This window comes from Triticum aestivum, chromosome 7B, assembly GCF_018294505.1.
Source record: "Triticum aestivum cultivar Chinese Spring chromosome 7B, IWGSC CS RefSeq v2.1, whole genome shotgun sequence".
In the NCBI taxonomy this organism is placed as follows: Eukaryota; Viridiplantae; Streptophyta; class Magnoliopsida; order Poales; family Poaceae; genus Triticum; species Triticum aestivum.
In genome coordinates this window covers 648817291-648842570 of record NC_057813.1, presented here as the reverse complement: position 1 = coordinate 648842570, position 25280 = coordinate 648817291, and the positions used below count along the sequence as shown (strand labels likewise).

General features: G+C 41.6%; 1 protein-coding gene across 1 annotated transcript; it reads left to right on the top strand.

Annotated features, from left to right (window-relative positions):
- Nucleotides 1–1830: 1830 nt before the first annotated feature.
- On the top strand, nt 1831–2484 carry LOC123162547 (uncharacterized). The gene has a single exon (XM_044580328.1). It carries the CDS (start codon nt 1905–1907, stop codon nt 2223–2225), a length of 321 nt encoding a protein of 106 aa, XP_044436263.1. The 5' UTR covers nt 1831–1904; the 3' UTR covers nt 2226–2484.
- The last annotated feature ends 22796 nt before the right edge of the window (nt 2485–25280 follow it).

The following is a 25280-nucleotide window of genomic DNA, read 5'->3' as shown; positions in this document are numbered from 1 at the left end:
TCTTTTTTTATCTCTCACATACAAGCACGAATATTGATTAAATTTTGCACAGTTATATTACTCTACTATACATGCATATACATAAATGTTTGGAACTTTTCAGGCAGTAAAATTTCTTGCTTTTTTTTAGGGTCTAAATATTTTGTTTACATAAAAATAACAGGCGCAATGTGTACTTTTTGTTTTAAAGCTCAGACCTAGTTGTCTTCAGTGTTTATTTTTTTCGTGCTCATTTTTTGGCGGTCTCCTATTTGGCGCGAGCGACCTGGTGCCCCCCCCCCCCCCCCCCGCACTCACTACATACATATTTTTTGAAACTGCGAATATTTTTTTATTTCATGAACATATTTTCAAATCAATAAACATTTCTCGAATTCAAAATTTGTTCACCAAACTGAAAAAATGTTCATCATAATTTTGAAGTTGAGAACATTTTCTAAATTCATGAATTTTTTTACAAATTCGTGTATCTTTGTAGAAGTCAAGAACATTTTTTGAAATTGCGTAAATATTTTTTGGAAGTCGTCAGCAAGTTTTATTTTTGCACAGGCGAACATTTCATGAAATTCGGGTATAAGTCTTGAAATTCGGAAACATTTTTTTGTTTGTGAGAAATATTTTTTTAATTCATAAATATGTTTTTTGAATCAGTAAACAGTTTTTTAAGAAAATTGGAAATCTTCTTTTTTTTAATTCCCGAACATTGTTTTGAATATTTAAAAAAACATGGACGTTTTTTGTAGAAGCGAACTTTTATTTTTTAATCATGAACATTATTTGAATCGATGAACGGTTTTTTAGAAAAAACTCATGACATTTTATAAAGTTACGAAATTTTTAAAAGACAATGATATCCATATAATAGAGATTGCATCCCAATTTTATATACACCACAGATGTGGCGATAGCTCGCGCAGTTATGGGCCAGAGATTGCTGGTTCGAATCCCCACTCCGCCTGTTTTTCTTTTTATTTCTCGGCCCACATACAAATGGGCCCATCAGCTATAGAAATACAAGATAAGTACATAACATGTAGAGTGAGGACTGCTGTTTCAACCTTAGGGACCGTATTGATCACGTATTTTCATGTACCAGGACCGTATTAAAGCAATACGCAAGTTTCAGGATCAAGTTGAACGTCACCTGCAACTACAAGGACTATAGATGCAATTATCTCGCAATGTGCATGCACACGCATGCTTCTGCGCGCCGTCCCTGCGTGTCTACTGTCTACGTACTCCCAGTTTATTCATGGGTCCCTCCTGCGTTTGTACTGAAATGTAAACCCTTCTTGTTTGGAGGCCGGCCGGCTAGCTTGCTGCAGTGCTGCTCACACACAGCACAGCATCCCTTGATTCCTGGAGCTCATCAAGCTTGCTGCTCCCTAATCATCATCAGTGTCAGCTACACTAACGAACTAGGTTCATCAGTTAATTCTCTTCTGCAACAGAAAAAGCAACTCACTCGAGACTTGCTCACTAGACTACTAGTGGCTAGGTAGAGTAGATGCAAAGAGGAGGCTCGTGGCTCATCCTTGTACTTCAAGCCACTTTGATTAGTTTATCATCCTACGATAATAAACCAAGAAAGAACCACACCTACTCTACACTGCCTCCAGCAGAGTGTACTTTTCTATACGCTCTCGTACGTCCGGGTCACATGGGAGACGCGAAACCGCTCCCCGCCGTCACCAGGCACCACCACCGCACCCCGTCTTCTCCCCCAGTTCCCACAACCCCGCTCCACTCCACTCACTGGCGGATGAGCTCGACAACTCCTATAAATCGGCGCCACCAACACCACCGAATCCCCCACCTACGCCGCACACTTCAAGAGGCCACAACCAACCACCGAGATACATACATTCTCCCGGAATCAACCGGAGCAGGAGCGGTAGATCGAGATGAGGGATCAGGCCAACGGCTCGTCGTCGGCGTCGTCGTGCCGCGGCCGGAGGGGCCCGGCCGGGTTCGGGCTGGCGCTGGCTCGGCTGGTGCGGAGGATGCGGAGGCGGAGCAAGATGCTGCTGTGCACGGCGGCTCCCACGGGCGCGTCTTCCCGGTGCCGCCAGTACGACCCGCTGAGCTACGCGCGCAACTTCGACCGCGACGGCTTCGGCTCCGCGCTGGACGACGACGTCGCCGGCGGCGGCCACCTCTGCCACCACTACACCTTCGCCTCGCGCTTCGTGCTCTCCTCCTCCGACGCCCGCCAGCCGCACTAGGACGGCCGGCCCGCCGGCGAGCGAGCTGGTCGCAAGCAGCACTACTAGCGTAGCCAGAGCTACTACTCTGTTTTTGTTTCGTTCTTTGTCCTCCGCGGCTTCAGCTAGAGCTGTTCTTTTCGTCCTAGCTGGTCTGCATGTTCATATGTGGAGTCGATTTCCAGGCCGGCCTCCTTGTCTCCCAAAATTTGTGACCACTGGAGAGCTGCAGGAAAATTAGCCAACTGGATGAAATGTTTTCAAGATATAAAAGCCAACATTTCTTGAATTTCTTGGCCTACTCTATCTCCGTTTCTAATGTTCCTGATACTAACCCTCTCTTCGTACGCTCTGAAATTACGCACCGACGGAGGCATCTCTGGGACATGGAGGTGAGTCGAGGCTGGCATTGTTGGTGTCTACCCTAAACCCTAGCTAGCTTCGCTCTCTTCCTGCGCTCGGACGACAGAAGGAGACAGTGGACAAAGGAGGTTTCCGGCGCACGAACGCCCGCCACACCGACGGCCTTTTACTCTCAAGCACGAACTTGAGCACCTCAGCTGTTACAATGGTCACCGCACGGCTTTATAGCCTCGAGCCGGCGCACTGGGCACATACCCACGCCTCCACTCGTCCGTGATCGTGCCCACGCTTCGCACGCTCTGACAGTGCCCGCAATGCGCTCGAACGTGCGCGTCTTACGGTGAGCCCCAACAGAACGGCCCCGATCGCAACGTACGGCTCACCAACAACCTACACCTACACACACTGTGTTCTCGCGCACGGACACGCCCGTGCACCACACACACGCACACCTACAGCATGGACCTGACGCGCCCATCACCCAACGCGCGCCCATGCATGCGCCCGACACGGCCGACCCGTGGCCGCGGCTTATTTGCCCAACACTTCACCTTCTAAGCCGTGGCTCAGAGGAGGCCGTCGTCCTCGACGCCTGCGTCCGCCAGCAGTGCCCGCTCCACAGCCGGCACCCTCTACAGCTTGGGGCACTCATGCTTGAAGTGGCCACGCTCGCCGCAGCTGTAGCAGCGCCCGCGCCGGTTCCCGCCGTTGCCCGACGCCACGTTGTTGCCGTCATCGTCGTCCCGTGCGCTGCCGTGTCGCCGCTCCCGCGCTGCCCACTGTGCCGCCGTCATGAGCAGCTACTTACCCCCGCACTCGTCGATGTCTTGTTCGCGACACCTCGTCCGCTCCTCGAACGCACATAGCCGCCCGGGTGCCTCGTCGAACGCCATCTCGTCGACGCTGCAGAAGTGCTTGATCCTGGCGACGACGGCAAACAGGCGGTCGGGGACGATGTACAAAAGCTTCTTCACGAGCGCCACGTCGCCGAGCGTCTCCCCCAGGCTTGCGTAGCGCCCGTCATCGCGCCGAACCTGCCGGCGTACACGTCCAGAGCCTCACCGTCCGCCATCTTCAGGCGATCAAAGTCGTCGCGGAGCGTCGCCAGCCGGGCCGCCCACACCCGATCGGCATCGATGAACCTCACCTTCAGAAAGTCCGATACCTCCCTGGCGATAAGCTTCGTCGCTACCTGCAGCAGCAAGTCCTCTGATAGCGCGCCGAGGAGCATCACGTGCGCCGTCTTGCATTTTTTCCCATTCACCGCCGCGTCGCCCGCCGGAGCCACCGCCTCCCAGAGCGTGTGAGCGTCGAGGATTGCCTGTGCCTTGATCGCGCACACCGTGTAGCTGTCCGGCGTGAGCAACGGCGTCGCCATGGACACCGAGCTCCCGCCTGCGCCGTGTGGCACGATCGCCATCGCTGTCGACGAGCTCCCTCACCTAGCTCTGATGCCAATTGTTGGTGTCTACCCTAAACCCTAGCTAGCCCCGCTCTCTCTCTCTTTCTGCGCTCGAACGACAGAAGGAGAAGGAAGAAGGAAACAGTGGACACAGGAGGTTTCCGCCGCACGAACGCCCGTCGCACCGACGGTCTTTTACTCCTCAAGCACAAACTCGAGCACCTCAGCTGTTACAACGGTCACCGCACAGCTTTATAGCCCCGAGCCGGCGTGCGCGTCTCACGATGAGCACCAACAAAACGGCCCCGGTCGCACCGTACGGCTCGCCAACAACCTACACCTATACGCGCGCACAGACACATTGTTCTCGTGCACGGTCACGCCCGTGCACCACACGCACGCCTACGGTGCGGACCCCCGTCACGCCCAGCGTGCGCCCACGCACACGCTCGACGCGACCGACCCGCGGCTGCAGCTTATTTGCCCAACAAGCATTGCATCAAGTGATCGAGAGTGGCTCGAGGTACTAGTACAGTAATTGCTGCTGCTGAGGACGTAGCTCAGGCAGTGTGACTAGTCTGACTAGTCATCACCCCGTTCTTTATTTTCAACCTACTCGGCAATGATTCGACAAGCAAACGATGGGCCGGAAAATAAACACGAACGCAACTTTCATGGCAGCAAAAATTAGACGGTATCAGGGGAGCACTATCAAGGGTTACCACTTGCGGGGCTACTCCAAGGGTCACTTTTTGACTTGTGAGCGTCAATTGTGCACGTGTTACGTGCTAGATGCTCCCTTTGGTTTCGGTTTTTTAATTTCTGTACGTGTTTTCAGGTTTTAGATGTTTTATTTTTGGATTTTCGTTTTTTGCATGGGTTTTCCTATGTTTTGGACAATTTGTTTTTGAATCTGTTTCATAAAAACGGGAAAAAATTGTGCCTTCACAAGAGCACAAATTTGCTTCTAGTAGAAGCACATATTTGCTCCTGCGGGTGCTCTCAAAAAAGGTTTTCTTTCACGAGAAGTATAATTTTGCTTATTGTGAAAGTACAGATTTGCTTTTGTGTGCAACAGAAAATTATTCTTCTCGAAAGTGGAAAAAGCAGAAAAATCGCAAACGTGCTACCTGGCTCCGGTTTCTTCTTCTTTTTCTCTTATTGATTTTTTCAGTTTCTGTTTGTTTATTGGATTTTTTACTTTTATGGTTTTCAATTTTTATTGGTTTTTTGTGAGAAAAAAAGTTCATCAAAACATGTTAACATAAGATCTAGTTTCAAAAGTCTCGATGCCGGAAATTCATCGATGAACACAAATTTGGACGCACGGTACTATCCTACTTATAAAGATTGGAGTTGATGGTGAATTCACATGTGGCATCATACAAATAAACAAATGCCCTTCTACCCACGTGTGAGACTAACAACCTTCCAAAAGATATAGTAATAAACAAATGTTACTATTGCGAGATCTATCTCATCCCAGATAAACAAAAACACTGTTACACTAATATAAGCATAACAGTCTTATAAAAACACAAAATATAAATGCACACCATTCCAATTCAAAATCATGGTCTTTATTCTAATTTATATACCTAATCAATTCTTTCAGTTCTATAGCATAGTAGAACATCGGTACACATTGCAATTTCAACGTGGTCATAAACGTTGTCCTCTTACCAAATCCACGATCTTGTGCATTCAAATTACTTATGTCCATTCACTTACGTTTTAAAGTTTAAAATGATATCTCACTATAAATCTTGCAAAGGACCTACAATAGTCCCTTAAAAATCATGAGTGAGTTAGTGACTACAACATGACCTTTCATTTTGTTTACTCTCCCTTTTTAATCATAAACTATGCAATAGACATAAGACATCATCATCTTCTTTGATGTTTTCCTAAGCCAATAGTATCTCATCATCATTTTTATGATTCTGTAGCACGCACGGGCATTGTATTAGTAGATATAACATTTTCAACAGTTGAATATAAAAAAAAAGAAAAACACTCAGGTTGCAACAAGTGACACACACATGCACATCGTCACTTATCAGCGGTTGAGAAGATGAGATATATATTTGCAAAAGGGTACCCTTTAATTAGTCATTTTAGGGACCAGGGTCGTAGCTGCAGTGTATTGATACGTTTGGTTGTTTGCGCTGGACGCAAGAAAAGCCAGTTTGTGTGTGTAAACATGCGCGAATGCGCTATATCTCGCTTAGAGCGAGTATAGTATTCCTCTCGCCTCAAGGGCGCGTGCATATGGGCCGGACCTTCGGCACAGCTCGTTCGGACCCTGTAGCTCGTTGTACACTGATCGCTTTTCTTTTTGTTTTTTATCGGTTTTTTCATTTTTCATTTTGTTGCTTGTTTTTTTCTTTTTTATTTGTTTCTTTCCTGTTTTTTTTACTGTTTTCTGCTTTCCTTTTTATTTCATTTTTCTTCATTTTCCCTGTTTTTTTTGTTTTCATCAATTTTCTTTGTTCTTCTTTGCTTTTTTTCGGGTTTAACCATTTCATTCATTGGCATTGGTTTATTCAGGTCTTTTCTTGATTTTATTTTATTTTCTTTTTTGTTTTTGTTGGGTTTTTTGTTTTCTTTTGTTTCTCTGTCGATTTTCATCTTTATTCCAACTCATGTTAACTTTTTTCAGTACACGTCATCATTTTTCATATACATCAGAAACATATTTATATAAGTGTTTATTATTTTTAAAATACATGATTTAAGGACCCCTTCTTGCACCTTCAAATCTAACCCTTTTTGAATTGTGCGTCTAACATTTTCTGACTTAACCCGTGCACATGGGTTCAACGGGCAGAAAAACCCCCTACTCACCTACACTATTCATTGGCTAAAAAAACCCTACACTATTTAAGGACCTCTTCTTCAACCTTCAACCCTAACCCTTTTGCCTTGTTGAGCTCCATCATTTCCACACCTTGTTTTTCTCAATACTCTCAATCTCTCCACCCACACTTCTTGAAACTTGGGGATTGGGGGAGCAATGCCCGATTTACACTTTGACCAAACCAATTCGTGCTCCCAGTAAGATTTGTTCACCATTGACTTGTTACTCTCGGAGCTTGGGCTCCTAGGCTGTAGGGTTTTGCTGGAAGCTTCATTGCTTGTGGTATGCTCTAGAGACGTATGTAAAGTTGTGGTGGTCATCTTCAAGACCAACCCCGAATGGTTCGAGGCTCATCCGTTGGGGTTGACTCGAAGAGAATACGGTGAGCCTTGTGTGGCGTTCGAAAGATTTGGTTCCGGCACCGTGCTACTTGAGAGCTGCATTGGGATTTTCCCCAAAGAGGAAGGGTGAAGAAGTACAATAGAGATAACTATTTCCCTAAGTGAGAACCAAGAATTATCGAACCAAAAAGAGAACCAAACCAATCCTAGTGAACATCACCTGCACACACAAAAGTAAATATTTGCACCCAACACAGGCAAGAGGGTTGTCAATCCCCTTGAACTCGTTACTTGCAAGGATCAAATTTTGTATATGTAGATTGATAATCTTGCAGCAAGGTATTTTTGGTTTTTTATTATATGTTTAAAGTAGACCCGAGGCCATAGTTTTGGCTTCTCTCTCGAACACATAGTATACGGTGGGTAAACAAATTACTGTCGGGCAATTGATAGAAAATCGCATAGTTATGGCGTATTCATGGCAACGATCACACATATAGGCATCATGTACGTGTCAAGTAGACGACTCATGCCTGCATCTACTACTATTACTCCAATCAACCACTATTCAACATGCACCTATGGTATTAAGTTTATAACAAACAGAGTAACGGCTTAAGCAAGATGACATGATGTAGACAAAGTAAACCCAATCAATATGAATAAACCTCGTCGTTTTATCCTTAATGGCAACAATACAATACATGCCTCGCCGCCTCTTCTTTCACTAGGTGAGGACACCGCAAGATTGAACCAATTACAAAGCACCTCTCCCACTGAAGATAAATCAATCTAGTTGTCCAAACCAAACGGATAGATTGGAGACAAATACAAAGCTATTATAATCATGCATAATAAAGTTCGGAAAAGACTCAATTACTTTCAATGAATAATCTGATCATAAACCCATAATTCGTCGGATCCCAACAAACACGCCGCAAAAGAAGATTACATCAGATAGAACTCCAAGTAGACCGAGGAGAACATTGTATTGAAGATCAAAGAAAGAGAGAAGAAGCCATCTAGCTACTAGCTGTGGACCCGTATGTCTATGGTAAACTACTCATGAGTTAATGGAAGGTACTAAGGATGATGTAGAAGCCCTTCGTGATCGATACCCCTCCGGTAGAGTACCGGAAAGTGCCTCAAGATGGGATGATGGAAGAACAGAAGCTTGTGGCGGCAGAAAAAGTGTTTCGGGTGGCTCTCTGTTGGTTTGGGAACATATGTGAATTTATAGGCTTGGAATTAGGTCAAACGAAGTTGCATGGAGCCCACGAGTTCAGGGGGGCCACCCTGTGATCTCGTGGCTCTCTCGTAGCTCTTCCGACCTCCTCCCAAACCTTCTAGGGTCCCTTCTGGTCCAGAAAAAATCATCGCAAAGTTTCATCGCGTTTGGACTTCGTTTGGTACTGTTTTTCTGAAAAGCCAAAACAGCAAAAAATAGGAACTGACACTGGGCACTAGGTAAATAGGTTAGTCCCCAAAAAGATATAAAATAGCATAAAATGCATATAAAGCATCCAAGATGAAGGAAATATGCCCTAGAGGCAATAATAAAGTTATTATTTATTTCCTAATATCATGATAAATGTTTATTATTCATGCTAGAACTGTATTAACCGGAAACATAATACATGTGTGAATACATAGACATTGTCACTAGTATGCCTCTACTTGACTAGCTCGTTGATCAGATGGTTGAGTTTCCTAGCCATAGACATGAGTTGTCATTTGATTAACGAGATCACATCATTACGAGAATGATGTGATTGACTTGACCCATTCCGTTAGCTTAGCACTTGATCATTTAGTATGTTGTTATTGCTTTCTTCATGACTTATACATGTTCCTATAACTATGAGATTATGCAACTCCCGTTTACCAGAGGAACACTTTGTGTGCTACCAAACGTCACAACGTAAATGGGTGATTATAAATGAGCTCTACAGGTGTCCCCAAAGGTACATGTTGAGTTGGCGTATTTCGAGATTAGGATTTATCACTCCGATTGTCGGAGAGGTATCTCTGGGCCCTCTCGGTAATGCACATCACTATAAGCCTTGCAAGCAATGTAGCTAATAAGTTAGTTGCGGGATGATGCATTATGTAACGAGTAAAGAGACTTGCCGGTAATGAGATTGAACTAGGTATTGAGACACCTACGATCGAATCTCGGGCAAGTAACATACCGATGACAAAGGGAACAACATATGTTGTTATGCGGTTTGACCGATAAAGATCTTCGTAGAATATGTGGGATACAATATGAGCATCCAGGTTCCGCTATTGGTTATTTACCAGAGACGTGTCTCGGTCATGTCTACATAGTTCTCGAACCCGTAGGGTCCGCACGCTTAAAGTTCGATGATGGTTAAATTATGAGTTTATGTGTTTTGATGTACCGAAGGTAGTTTGGAGTTCCGGATATGATCACGGACATGACGAGGAGTCTCAAAATGGTCGAGACATAAAGATCAATATATTGGATGACTATGTTCGGACACCGGATTAGTTTCGGATGGTTTCGGGCATATACCGGAGTACCGGGTGCTAAGTCTTGAGCTTGCGTTGGTTTTCCTTGAAGAGGAAATGGTGATGCAGCACAGTAGCGTAAGTATTTCCCTCAGTTTTTGAGAACCAAGGCATCAATCCAGTAGGAGGCTCCTCACAAGTCCCACGAACCTACACAAATAAACAAAGAACTCGCAACCAATGCGATAAAGGGGTTGTCAATCCCTTCACGGCCACTTGCGAAAGTGAGATCTGATAGAGATAATATGATAAGGTAAATATATTATTGGTATTTTATAATATAGATGCAAAAAGTAAAGATGCAAATAAAAGTAGATTGAAAGCTTATATGATAAAAGATAGACCCGGGGGCCATAGGTTTCACTAGAGGCTTCTCTCAAGATAGCATAAGTATTACGGTGGGTGAACAAATTACTGTCGAGCAATTGATAGAAAAGCGAATAATTATGAGATTATCTAGGCATGATCATGTATATAGGCATCACGTCCGTGACAAGTAGACTGACTCCTGCCTGCATTTACTACTATTACTCCACACATCGACCGCTATCCAGCATGCATCTAGAGTATTAAATTCATAAGAACAGAGTAACACATTAAGAAAGATGACATGATGTAAAGGGATAAACTCAAGCAATATGATATAAACCCCATCTTTTTATCCTCGATGGCAACAATACAATACGTGCCTTGCAACCCTTTCTGTCACTGGGTAAGGACACCGCAAGATTGAACCCAAAGCTAAGCACTTCTCCCATGGCAAGAAAGATCAATCTAGTAGGCCCAACCTAACTGATAATTTGAAGAGACTTGCAAAGATAACTCAATCGTACATAAAAGAATTCAGAATAGATTCAAATATTTCTCATAGATAAACTTGATCATAAACCCACAATTCATCGGATCTCGACAAACACACTGCAAAAAGAGTTTACATCGAATAGATCTCCACAAGAGAGGGGGAGAACATTGTATTGAGATAGCCATCTAGCTAATAACTATGGACCCCGAAGGTCTGTGGTAAACTACTCACAACTCATCAGAATGGCTATGGTGTTGATGTAGAAGCCCTCCGTGGTGGATTCCCCCTCCGGTAGAACACCGGCGACGGCTCCAGGATGGGATCTCGCGGATACAGAAGGTTACGGTGGCGGAAATATTTCTTTGGTGGCTCCCTGGAAGTTTTCGGGGTACGTAGGTTTATATAGGAAGAAGAAGTACGTCGGTGGCCGCTCGAGGGGCCCAGGAGACAGCGGGGCGCGCCCAGGAGGGGTGGACGCGCCATCCTATCTCCTGGCCACCTCGATTGCTTCTTGACTTGCACTCCAAGAACTCCGGATCACGTTCGTTCCAAAAATCACGCTCCTGAAGGTTTCATTCCGTTTGGACTCTGTTTGATATTCCTTTTCTTCGAAATATTGAAATAGGCAAAAAAAAAACAGCAATACGGGCCTGGCCTCCGGTTAGTAGGTTAGTCCCAAAAATGATATAAATGTGTAAAATAAGGCCCATAAACATCCAAAATAGGTAATATAATAGCATGGAACAATAAAAAAATTATAGATACGTTGGAGACATATCAAGCATCCCCAAGCTTAATTCCTGCTCGTACTCGAGTAGGTAAATGATAAAAACAGAATTTTTGATGTGGAATGCTACCTAGCATAATTCTCAATGTAATTTTCTTTAATGTGGCATGAATGTTCAGATCCAAATTATTCAAGATAAAAGCTTATAAAACATAAAAATAATAATACTTCAAAGCATACTAACAAATAATCATGTCCTATCAAAATAGCATAGCCAAAGAAAGCTTATCCCTACAAAATCATATAGTTAGGCCATGCTTCATTTTCATTACACAAAATACTCCCATCATGTACAACCCCGACGACGAGCCGAGCAATTGGTTCATACTTTTTAACGCGCTTCAGCTTTTTTCAACTCTTACGCAATACATGAGCGCAAGCCATGGACATAGCACTATGGTGGTATATGGTGGTGGTTGCAAGGACAAAAGGGAGAAGATAGTCTCACATCAACTAGGCGTATCAACGGGATATGGAGATGCCCCTTAATTGATATCAATGTGAGTGAGTAGGGATTGCCATGCAACGGATGCACTAGAGCTATAAATGTATGAAAGCTCAACAAAAGAAACTAAGTGGGTGTGCATCCAACTTGCTTGCTCACGAAGAACTAGGGCATTTTGAGGAAGCCCATCATTGGAATATACAAGCCAAGTTCTATAATGAAAAAATCCCACTAGTATATGAAAGTGACAACATAGGAGACTCTCTATCATGAAGATCATGGTGCTATTTTGAAGCACAAGTGTGGAAAAGAGATAGTAGCAATTGTCCCTTCTCTCTTTTGCTCTCATTTTTTTATTTTTTTTATTTTTTTTATTTTTTTTATTTTTTCCTTTCCTTTTTTCTTTTTTTTTCTTTTTGGTGGGCTTCTTTGGCCTCTTTTATTTTTATAAAGTCCGAAGTCACATCCCGACTTGTGGGGGAATCATAGTCTTCATCATCCTTTCGTCACTTGGACAATGCACTAATTATGAAGATCATCACACTTTTATTGATTTACAACTCAAGAATTACAACTCAAAGCTAGAACAAGATATGACTCTATATGAATGCCTCTGGCGGTGTACCGGGATATGCAATGGATCAAGAGCGACATGTATGAAAATTATGAAGGTGGCTTTGCCACAAATACGATGTCAACTACATGATCATGCAAAGAGCAATATGACAATGACGGAGTGTGTCATAATAAACAGAACGGTGGAAAGTTGCATGGCAATATATTTCGGAATGGCTATGGAAATTCCATAATAGGTAGGTATGGTGGCTGTTTTGAGGAAGGTAAATAATAGGTGCATGCTACCGGCGAAAGTTGCATTGTAAAATAGAGGCTAGCAAAGTGGAAGGATGAGTGTGCGTATTTCCATGGACTCACATTAGTCATACAATACTCATATACTTATTGCAAAAGTCTACTTAGCCCTCGAAGCAAAGTACTACTATGCATGCCCCTAGAGGGATAGATTGGTAGGAAAAGACCATCGCTCGTCCCCGACTGCCACTCATAAGGAAGACAATCAAAAGAGCACCTCATGCAACAAATTTGTCACACAACTTTTACCATACGTGCATGCTACGGGACTCCAACTTCAACACAAGTATTTCTCAATTTCATAATTATCCACTAGCATGACTCTAACATTACTACCTTTATATCTCAAAACAATTATCAAGCATCAAATTGATCCTAGTGTTTAATGCACTTTCTAGAGGTATAGAAACTTCCAAATTAAGTTTTTCATCAAAAGATTGCATCAAGGCATCAACAATATGTTTGGTAAAGGCTTTATTTTGACTATAAGCATGAGGAGAATTCACAACGGATTGTAACAAGGAAATACAAATTTCTAAAGAACAATTATCATAATCAAATTCCTTGAAATATGAGATAGTGCTTTCAATACTATTTAAAGTTTTGACCTCTCCATTTGCACTTTTACCAAATTTAGCATCAAGATCTAAAAACTCCAAATTATCGGAACGCTTTTTAACAAAAGTTGATTCATTTCCAGTCCCATTATTATCAAGATTCATATTGCAAAACAAGGATCTAATACGGGGTGCATCAATAACTTTAAGATCTTCATCATTATTTTCATCAAACTTTTCTGGTTTGGTGATACGTCTCCAACGTATCTATAATTTTTGATTGTTCCATGCTATTATATTACCCCTTTTGGATGTTTATGGGATTTATTTTACACATTTATATCATTTTTGGGACTAACCTACTAACCGGAGGCCCAACCCATATTGCTGTTTTTTGCCTATTTCAGTATTTCGAAGAAAAGGAATATCAAACGGATTCCAAACGGAATCAAACCTTCGGGAGCGTGATTTTTGGAACGAACGTGATCCGAAGAGCTTGGAGTGCAAGTCAAGAAGCTGCCGACATACTTCTTCCTCCTATATATACCTACGTACCCCGAAAACATCCAGGGGCACCACGAAACACAATTTCCACCACCGTAACCTTCTGTATCCGCGAGATCTCATCTTGGAGCCTTCGCCGGCACTCTGCCGGAGGGGGAATCGACCATGGAGGGCTTCTACATCAACATCCTTGCCCCTCCAATGAGTTGTGAGTAGTTTTACCACAGACCTACGGGTCCATAGTTATTAGCTAGATGGCTTCTTCTCTCTTTTTGGATCTCAATACAATGTTCTCCTGCTCTCTTTTGGAGATCTATTCGATGTAATCTATTTTTGCGGTGTGTTTGTCGAGATCCGATGAATTGTGGGTTTATGATCAGATTTATCTATGGATATTAATAGAATCTTCTCTGAATTCTTTTATGTATGATTGAGTTATCTTTGCAAGTCTCTTCAAATTATCGGTTTGGTTTGGCCTACTAGATTGATCTTTCTTGCCATGGGAGAAGTGCTTAGCTTCGGGTTCAATCTTGCGTTGTTCTTACCAACTGACAGAAAGGGTTGCAAGACACGTATTGTATTGTTGCCATCGAGGATAACATGATGGGGTTTATATCATATTGCATGTCTTTATCCCTCTACATCATGTCATCTTGCTTAATGCGTTGCTCTATTCTTATGAACTTAATACTCTAGATGCATGCTGGATAGCGGTCGATGAGTGGAGTAATAGTAGTAGATGCAGGAAGGAGTCGGTCTACTTGTTATGGATGTGATGCCTATATACATGATAATGCCTAGATAACGTCATAATTATTTGCTTTTCTATCAATTGCTTGATAGTAATTTGTTCACCCACCGTAATACGTATGCTCTCGAGAGAAGCCTCTAGTGAAACCTATGGCCCCCGGGTCTATCTCTTATCATATTTTCTTTCAATCTACTTTTATTTGCATCTTTACTTTCTTGCATCTATATTATAAAATACCAAAAATATATGTATCTATCTCTATCATATCTCACTTTCGCAAGTGACCGTGAAGGGATTGACAACCCGTTTATTGCGTTGGTTGTGAGTTCTCAGTTTGTTTGTGTAGGTGTGTGGGACTTTTGAGGAGCCTCCTACTGGATTGAGACCTTGGTTCTCAAAAACTTAGGGAAATACTTACGCTACACTTGCTGCATCACCCTCTCCTCTTCGGGGAAAACCAACACTTGCTCAAGACGTAGCAAGGATCATCTCATTGCTCTTCTGGTTGGGGTGAAGATACCCCAAACAAGCCCCTCAAAGGATTAGTTTCCATAGTGACAAGTAACAGAAAATTTCAGCACACTATATAAATGTTTCCTTACCAAGTTCCACTCACCAAAAGCGCTACACTCCCCGGTAACGGCGCCAGAAAAGAGTCTTGATGACCTACAAGTGTAAGGAATATCAAACGGAGTCCAAACGGAATGAAACCTTTGGGAACGTGATTTTTGGAACGAACAAGATCTGGAGAGCTTGGAGTGCAAGTCAAGAAACAATCGGAGCCTCCACGAGATAGGAGCCCCCCCCCTGTAGGGCGCGCCCCCCTGTCTCGTGGGACCCTCGGACATCCACGGATGTACCTCTTCCTCCTATATATACCTACGGACCCCGAAAACATCTGGGGGCACCACGAAACACAATTTCCACCACCGTAACCTTCTGTATCCACGAGATCCCATCTTGGAGCCTTCGTCGGCACTCTACCGGAGGGGGAATCGACCATGGAGGGCCTCTACATCAACATCCTTGCCCCTCCTATGAGTTGTGAGTAGTTTACCACAGACCTACGGGTCCATAGTTATTAGCTAGATGGCTTCTTCTCTCTTTTTGGATCTCAATACAATGTTCTCTCCCTCTCTTGTGGAGATCTATTCGATGTAATCTCTTTTTGCGGTGTGTTTGTCGAGATCCGATGAATTGTGGGTTTATGATCAGATTTATCTATGGATAATAATTGAATCTTCTCTGAATTCTTTTATGTATGATTGAGTTATCTTTGCAAGTCTCTTCGAATTATCAGTTTGGTTTGGCCTACTAGATTGATCTTTCTTGCCATGGGAGAAGTGTTTAGCTTTGGGTTCAATCTTGCGGTGTTCTTACCGAGTGACAGAAAGGGTTGCAAGACACATATTGTATTGTTGCCATCGAGGATAACAAGATGGGGTTTATATCATATTGCATGAGTTTATCCCTCTACATCATGTCATCTTGCTTAATGCGTTACTCTGTTCTTATGAACTTAATACTCTAGATGCAGGCAGGAGTCGGTCGATGTGTGGAGTAATAGTAGTAGATGCAGGCAGGAGTCGGTCTACTTGTTATGGATGTGATGCCTATATACATGATCATGCCCAGATAATCTCATAACTATGCGCTTTTCTATCAATTGCTCGACAATAATTTGTTCACCCACCGTAATACTTATGCTATCTCGAGAGAAGCCTCTAGTGAAACCTATGGCCCCCGGGTCTATCTCTTATCATATTTGCTTTCAATCTACTTTTATTTGCATCTTTACTTTTTGCATCTATATTATAAAATACCAAAAATATATTTATCTTATCTTACTATCTCTATCAGATCTCACTTTCGCAAGTGGCCATGAAGGGATTGACAACCCCTTTATTGCGTTGGTTGCGAGTTCTCAGTTTGTTTGTGTAGGTGCGTGGGACTTTTGAGGAGCCTCCTATTGGATTGATACCTTGGTTCTCAAAACTGAGGGAAATACTTACGCTACACTTGCTGCATCACCCTCTCCTCTTCGGGGAAAGCCAACGCTAGCTCAAGACGTAGCAAGAAGGATTGCTGGCGCCGTTGCCTGGGAGGTCTTCGCTCAAGTCAAGACATACCAACTACCCATCACAAACCCATCTCCCTCACATTTACATTATTTGCCATTTGCCTCTCGTTTTCCTCTCCCCCACTTCACCCTTGCCGTTTTATTCGCCCTCTCTTTCCCAATCTCCTCCTCTCTTTTGCTCTTGCCATTTTTTCTGCTTGCTTGTGTGTTGGATTACTTGTTGCCATGGCGCAAGATAATACCAAATTGTGTGATTTCTCGAATACCAATAATAATGATTTCCTTCGTACTCCAATTGCTCCTCTTAATGATGTTGAGTCTTGTGAAATCAATGCTGCTTTGCTGAATCTTGTTATGAAAGATCAATTCGCCGGCCTTCCTAGTGAAGATGCCGCTACTCATTTAAACAATTTTGTTGATTTGTGTGATATGCAAAAGAAGAAAGATACGGATAACAATATTGTCAAATTGAAGTTATTCCCGTTTTCACTTAGAGATCGTGCTAAAGTTTGGTTTTCGTCTTTGCCTAAAATTAGTATTGATTCTTGGAATAAGTGCAAAGATGCTTTTATCTCTAAGTATTTTCCTCCCGCTAATATCATCACTCTTAGGAACGATATTATGAATTTTAAACAACTTGATCATGAGCATGTTGCCCAATCTTGGGAAAGAATGAAATTGATGCTTCACAATTGCCCTACTCATGGTTTGAATTTATGGATGATCATACAAAAGTTTTATGCCGGTTTGAACTTTGCTTCTAGAAATCTCTTAGATTCGGCCACGGGAGGCACCTTTATGGAAATCACGTTAGGAGATGCTACAAAACTTCTGGATAATATTATGGCTAATTATTCTCAATCGCACACCGAAAGATCTTCTAGTAAGAAAGTGCATGCTATAGAAGAGATCAATGTTTTGAGTGGAAAGATGGATGAACTTATGAAGATGTTTGCTACTAAAAATACTCCTCTTGATCCTAATGATATGCCTTTGTCTTCCTTGATTGAGAATAATAATGAATCTACGGATGTGAATTTTGTTGGTAGGAATAGTTTTGGAAACAATGCTTATAGAGGAAATTTTAATGCTAGACCGTTCCCTAGTAATTCCTCTAATAATTATGGAAATTCCTACAATAATTATTATGGTAATTTTAATAAGATGCCCTCTGATTTTGAGAATAGTGTGAAAGAATTTATGATTTCTCAAAAGAATTTTAATACTTTGCTTGAAGAAAAATTGCTCAAAGTAGATGATTTGGCTAGGAACGTTGATAGACTTTCACTTGATGTTGATTCTCTTAAACTTAGACCTTCTCCTCCTAAGCATGATATCAATGAGTCTCTCAAAGTAATGAGAATTTCCATTGATGAGTGCAAGGAAAGAACCGCTAGATTGCGTGCTAAAAAAGAAAGCTTTATAAAAGCATGTTTCTTCTAGTTTCCGTGAAAATAATGATGAGGATCTTAAAGTTATTGATGCGTCTCCGATTAGATCTATGTTTTGCAATATGAATTTTGATGATTATGGGACTTATGATGAATCAACTTTGCCTAGAAGGCGTCCCAAGAATTCGGAGTCTTTAGATCTTAATGCTAAATTTGGTAAAAGTGAGATTGGAGAATCCTCAAATAATGTTGAACCCACTATCTCGGATTTCAAGGAATTTGACTATGATAATTGCTCTTTAAAAGGTTGTATTTTCTTGTTGCAATCCGTTGTTAATTATCCTCATGCTTATAGTCAAAACAAAGCTTTTACCAAACATATTGTTGATGCCTTGATGCAATCTTATGATGAAAAACTTAATTTGGAAGTTTCTATACCTAGAAAACTTAATGATGAGTGGGAACCTACTATAAAGATTATAATTAAAGATTATGAGTGTTTTGCTTTGTGTGATTTGGGTGCTAGTGTTTCCACGATTCCGAAAACTTTATGTGAAATTCTAGATTTCCATGATCTTGAAGATTGCTCTTTAAATTTGCACCTTGCGGATTCCACCATTAAAAAGCCTATGGGGAGGATCAATGATGTTCGTATTGTTGCAAATAGAAATTTGGTACCCGTAGATTTTATCGTTCTTGATATAGATTGCAATCTTTCTTGCCCTATTATTCTTGGTAGACCTTTCCTTAGAACGATTGGTGCGGTTATTGATTTGAAGGAAGGGAACATTAGATTCCAATTTCCCTTAAAGAAAGGCATGGAGCACTTTCCAAGAAAGAAAGTCAAATTACCTTATGAATCTATCATGCGTGCTACTTATGAATTTAGTGCCAAAGATGGCACTACTTAGATCTATCTTCGCTTTTTATGCCTAGCTAGGGCGTTAAACAATAGCGCTAGTTGGGAGGCAGCCCTTTTTTTCTTTATGTTTTTGTTTTTGCTCCTGTTTAGTAATAAATATTGCATCTACTCTCTGTTTAGATGTGTTTTTATGTTTTATTTAGTGTTTGTGCCAAGTATAACTTATAGGATAAACTATGATGATAGTTGATTTGATTCTGCTGAAAAACAGAAACTTTGCGCTCACGAGAGAAAAATCAATAAATCACAGAAACGAGATTTTGCATTGATTATTTTTTCTGATGTTCAATAAATATTTTTTCCAGTACGTCCTATTTTGGTAGGATTTTTAGAGTTCTATAAGTTTGTGTTGGTTACAGATTGCTACAGACTGTTCTGTTTTTGACAGATTGTGTTTTTCGTGTGTTGTTTGCTTATTTCAATTCATCTATGGCTAGTAAATTAGTTTATGAACCATAAGGAAGTTGGAATACAGTAGGTTTAACACAAAAATAAATAAAGGATGAGTTCATTGCAGTACCTTATGTGGTGATTTTGTTTTCTTTCACTAATGGAGCTTATAAGATTTCCTGTTGAGTTTTGTGTTGTGAAGTTTTCAAGTTTTGGGTAAAGCTTTTATGGACTATGGAATAAAGGGTGGCAAGAGCCTAAGATTGGGGATGCCCAAGGAACCCCAATATATTCAAGAATAGCCAAAAGCCTAAGCTTGGGGATGCCCCGGGAAGGCATCCCCTCTTTCGTCTTTGTTCATTGGTAACTTTACTTGGAGCTATATTTTTATTCGCCACATGATATGTGTTTTGCTTGGAGCGTCGTGTATTATACTAGTCTTTGTTTTTTAGTTTACCACAATCATCCTTGCTGTACACACCTTTTGGGAGAAGCCTATTTGATTAGAATTTTCTAGAATACTCTATGTTCATCACTTATATCTTTTGAGCTTGATAGTTTTTGCTCTAGTACTTCACTTATATCTTTTAGAGCACGGTGGTGTCTTAATTTTGAAGAAATTTCTAGTCTCTCATGCTTCACTTATATTATTTTGAGAGTCTCTTAGAACAGCATGGTATTTGCTATGGTTACAAAGTTGGTCCTAGAATGATGAGCATCCAAGTTGTGTATAATAAAAACTATCATAGAAAAAGAATTGGATGCTATGATCAACTTGATGCTTGATAATTGTTTTGAGATATAAAGGTAGTAATGTTAGGGTCATGCTAGTGGATAATTATGAAATTGAGAAATACTTTTATTGAAGTTGGCAAGTCCCGTAGCATGCACGTATGGTAAAAGTTGTGCTTTTATTGAGGTGCTCTTTTGAGTGTTTTCCTTATGAGTGGCAGTCGGGGACGAGCGATGGAATTTTTTCCTACCAATCTATCCCTCTTGGGGCATGCGTAGTAGTACTTTACTTCGAGGGCTAAGTAGACTTTTGCAATAAGTATATGAGTTCTTTATGACTAATGTGTGTCCATGGATATACGCACACTCATCCTTCCATTTTCTAGATTTTCTTATTTACCGCGCAACTTTCGCCGGTATTGAACCCATTATTTACCTTCCTCAAAACAGCCACCATACCTACCTATTATGGCATTTCCATAGCCAGAGATATATTGCCATGCAACTTTCCATCATTCCGTTTATTATGACACGTTCCATCATTGTCATATTGCTCTTTTGCATGATCATGTAGTTGACATCGTATTTGTGGCAAAGCCACCTTCATAATCTTCATACATGTCGCTCTTGATTCATTGCATATCCCGGTACACCGCCGGAGGCATTCATATAGAGTCATATCTTGTTCTAGCTTTGAGTTGTAATTCTTGAGTTGTAAATCCATATAAGTGTGATGATCTTCATTATTAGAGCATTGCCCTAGTGAGGAAAGGATGATGAAGACTATGATTCCCCCACAAGTCGGGATGACGCTTCAGACTTTATAAAAATAAAAGAGGCCAAAGAAGCCCACCAAAAAGAAAAAAAAGAGAAGAAAAGAAAAAAGAAAAAAAGAAAAAAAAGAGGAGAAAGAAAAAGAAAAAGAAAAAAATAAAAAGAGAGAAAAAGAGAGAAAAAGAAAGAAAGGACAATTGCTACTATCTCTTTTACCACACTTGTGCTTCAAAATAGCACCATGATCTTCATGATAGAGAGTCTCATATGTTGTCACTTTCATATACTAGTGGGAATTTTTCATTATAGAACTTGGCTTGTATATTCCAATAATGGGCTTCCTCAAAATGCCTTAGGTATTCGTGAGCAAGCAAGTTGGATGCACGCCCACTTAGTTTCTTTTGTTGAGCTTTCATATATTTATAGCTCTAGTGCATCCGTTGCATGGCAATCCCTACTCACTCACATTGATATCTATTGATGGGCATCTCCATAGCCCGTTGATACGCCTAGTTTATGTGAGACTATCTTCTCCCACTTTTTGTCCTTACAACCACCACCATTTACCACCATAGTGCTATGTCCATGGCTTGCGCTCATGTATAGCGTAAGAGTTGAAAAAGCTGAAGCGCGTTAAAAAGTATGAACCAATTGCTTGGCTCGTCATCGGGGTTGTACATGATGGGAGTATTTTGTGTAATGAAAATGAAGCATGGCCTAACTATATGATTTTGTAGGGATAAGCTTTCTTTGGCTATGTTATTTTGATAGCATGATTATTTGTTAGTATGCTTTGAAGCATTATTATTTTTATGTTTTGTAAGCTTTTATTTTGAATCATTTGGATCTGAACATTCATGCCACAATAAAGAAAATTACATTGATAATTATGCTAGGTAGCATTCCACATCAAAATTTTCTTTTTTTATCATTTACCTACTTGAGGACGAGCAGGAATTAAGCTTGGGGATGCTTGATACGTCTCCAATGTATCTATAATTTTTGATTGTTCCATGCTATTATATTGCCCCTTTTGGATGTTTATGGCTTTATTTTACACATTTATATCATTTTTGGGACTAACCTACTAACCGAAGGCCCAACCCATATTGCTGTTTTTTTTGCCTATTTCAGTATTTCGAAGAAAAGGAATATCAAACGGAGTCCAAACGGAATGAAACCTTCAGGAGCGTGATTTTTGGAACGAACGTGATCCAGAGAGCTTGGAGTGCAAGTCAAAAAGCTTCCGAGGAAGCCACGAGATAGGAGGCCGCGCCCCCCCTGTAGGGCGCGTGCCCTGTCTCGTGGGCCCCTCGAGCGTCCACCGACATACTTCTTCCTCCTATATATACCTATGTACCCCGAAAGCATCCAAGGGCACCAAGAAACACAATTTCCACCACTGTAACCTTCTGTATCCATGATATCTCATCTTGGAGCCTTCGCTGGCACTCTGCCGGAGGGGGAATCGACCATGGAGGGCTTCTACATCAACATCCTTGCCCCTCCAATGAGTTGTGACTAGTTTTACCACAGACCTACGGGTCCATAGTTATTAGCTAGATGGCTTCTTCTCTCTTTTTGGATCTCAATACAATGTTCTCCCCCTCTCTTGTGGAGATCTATTCGATGTAATCTCTTTTTGCGGTGTGTTTGTCGAGATCCGATGAATTGTGGGTTTATGATCAGATTTATCTATGGATAATAATTGAAGCTTCTCTGAATTATTTTATGTATGATTGAGTTATGTTTGCAAGTCTCTTCGAATTATCAGTTTGGTTTGGCCTACTAGATTGATCTTTCTTGCCATGGGAGAAGTGTTTAGCTTTGGGTTCAATCTTGCGGTGTTCTTACCCAGTGACAGAAAGGGTTGCAAGACAAGTATTGTATTGTTGCCATCGATGATAACAAGATAGGGTTTATATCATATTGCATGAGTTTATCCCTCTACATCATGTCATCTTGCTTAATGCGTTACTCTGTTCTTATGAACTTAATACTCTAGATGCAGGCAGGAGTCGGTCTACTTGTTATGGATGTGGTGCCTATATACATGATCATGCCTAAATAATCTCATAACTATGCGCTTTTCTATCAATTGCTCGACAGTAATTTGTTCACCCACCGTAATACTTATGCTATCTCGAGAGAAGCCTGTAGTGAAACCTATGGCCCCCGGGTCTATCTCTTATCATATTTGCTTTCAATCTACTTTTATTTGCATCTTTACTTTTTGCATCTATATTATAAAATACCAAAAATATATTTATCTTATCTTACTATCTCTATCAGATCTCACTTTCGCAAGTGGCCGTGAAGGGATTGACAACCCCTTTATTGCGTTGGTTGCGAATTCTCAGTTTGTTTGTGTAGGTGCGTGGGACTTTTGAGGAGCCTCCTATTGGATTGATACCTTGGTTCTCAAAACTGAGGGAAATACTTACGCTACACTTGTTGCATCACCCTCTCCTCTTCGGGGAAAACCAACGCTAGCTCAAGACGGAGCATTTGGCAGCCATCTTATTGACTAAGTTGGCTTGCTTATCAGAAATTTGGGCTATAGCCTTCTCAAGTCGGGTAATTTGAGAGTTCACACCATAAAATTCTTTATTCGTATCATCAAGCTCCTTATTCATAAAACCCAAACAATCTCTTTGTTCTTTAAGCTCTTTTCTGAAGAAATTATTATGATCAAATTGCAAAGTCATAAAGCTTCTAATGTTCGATTCAATCTCTTCCATCCTTTTAAGAAGGAGGTTGGTACTTTTAGGCACATAAGCAAACAGAAAAAGGCAAGCGAAAGAGAGAGATATTGAGAAAGAGAGGGCAAATAAAACGGCAAGGGTGAAGTGGGGGAGAGGAAAACGGGAGGAAAGTGGCAAATAAAGTAAATGCGAGGGAGATGAGTTTGTGATGGGTACTTGGTATGTCTTGACTTGAGCGAAGACCTCCCCGGCAACGGCGCCAGAAATCCTTCTTGCTACGTCTTGAGCTTGCGTTGGTTTTCCTTGAAGAGGAAAGGGTGATGCAGCACAGTAGCATAAGTATTTCCCTCAGTTTTTGGGAACCAAGGGATCAATCCAGTAGAAGACTCCTCACAAGTCCCACGAACCTACACAAACAAACAAAGAACTCGCAACCAACGCGATAAAGGGGTTGTCAATCCCTTCACAGCCACTTGCGAAAGTGAGATCTGATACAGATAATATGATAAGATAAATATATTATTGGTATTTTATAATATAGATGCAAAAAGTAAAGATGCAAATAAAAGTAGATTGAAAGCTTATATGATAAAAGATAGACCCGGGGGCCATAGGTTTCACTAGAGGCTTCTCTCAAGATAGCATAAGTATTACGGTGGGTGAACAAATTACTGCCGAGCAATTGATAGAAAAGCGAATAATTATGAGATTATCTAGGCATGATCATGTATATAGGCATCACGTTCGTGACAAGTAGACCGACTCCTGCCTGCATCTACTACTATTACTCCACACATCGACCGTTATCCAGCATGCATCTAGAGTATTAAGTTCATAAGAACAGAGTAACACATTAAGAAAGATGACATGATGTAGAGGGATAAACTCAAGCAATATGATATAAACCCCACCTTTTTATCCTCGATGGCAACAATACAATACGTGCCTTGCAACCCTTTCTGTCACTGGCTAAGGACACCGCAAGATTGAACCCAAAGCTAAGCACTTCTCCCATGGCAAGAAAGATCAATCTAGTAGGCCAAACCAAACCGATAATTCAAAGAGACTTGCAAAGATAACTCAATCGTACATAAAAGAATTCAGAATAGATTCAAATATTTCTCATAGATAAACTTGATCATAAACCCACAATTCATCGGATCTCGACAAACACACCGCAAAAAGAGTTTACACCGAATAGATCTCCACATGAGTGGGGGAGAACATTGTATTGAGATCCAAAAAGAGAGAAGAAGATATCTAGCTAATAACTATGGACCCGAAGGTCTGTGGTAAACTACTCACAAGTCACAACTCATCGGAAGGGCTATGGTGTTGATGTAGAAGCCCTCCGTGGTGGATTCCCCCTCTGGCAGAACACCGGGGACGGCTCCAGGATGGGATCTCGCGGATACAGAAGGTTACGGTGGCGGAAATATTTCTTCGGTGGCTCCCTGGCTGTTTTCGGGGTACGTATGTTGGTACGTCCATTTTGCATCATGCTTTTATATCAATATTTATTGCATTATGGGCTGTCATTACACATTATATCTCAATACTTAGGGCTATTCTCTCTTATTTTACAAGGTTTACATTGAAGAGGGGGAATGCCGGCAGCTGGAATTCTGGCTGGAAAAGGAGCAAATGTTGGAAACCTATTCTGCACAACTCCAAAAGTCCTGAAACTCCACGAAACAACTTTTTGGATTTATTAAGAATTTATGAGCGAAAGAAATAGGCCAGGGGGCCCACACCCTCTCCAGGAGACAGGGGGCGCCCCCCCTGTAGGGCGCGGCCCCCTATCTCCTGGGACCCCTGGTGGGCCTCCGGCGTGCATCTTCTGCTATATCATCACTTTTACCTTG

Coding starts and splice junctions, on each gene's coding strand:
- LOC123162547 (XM_044580328.1), top strand. CDS start 1,905: ATGAGGGATCAGGCCAACGGCTCGTCGTCGGCGTCGTCGTGCCGCGGC.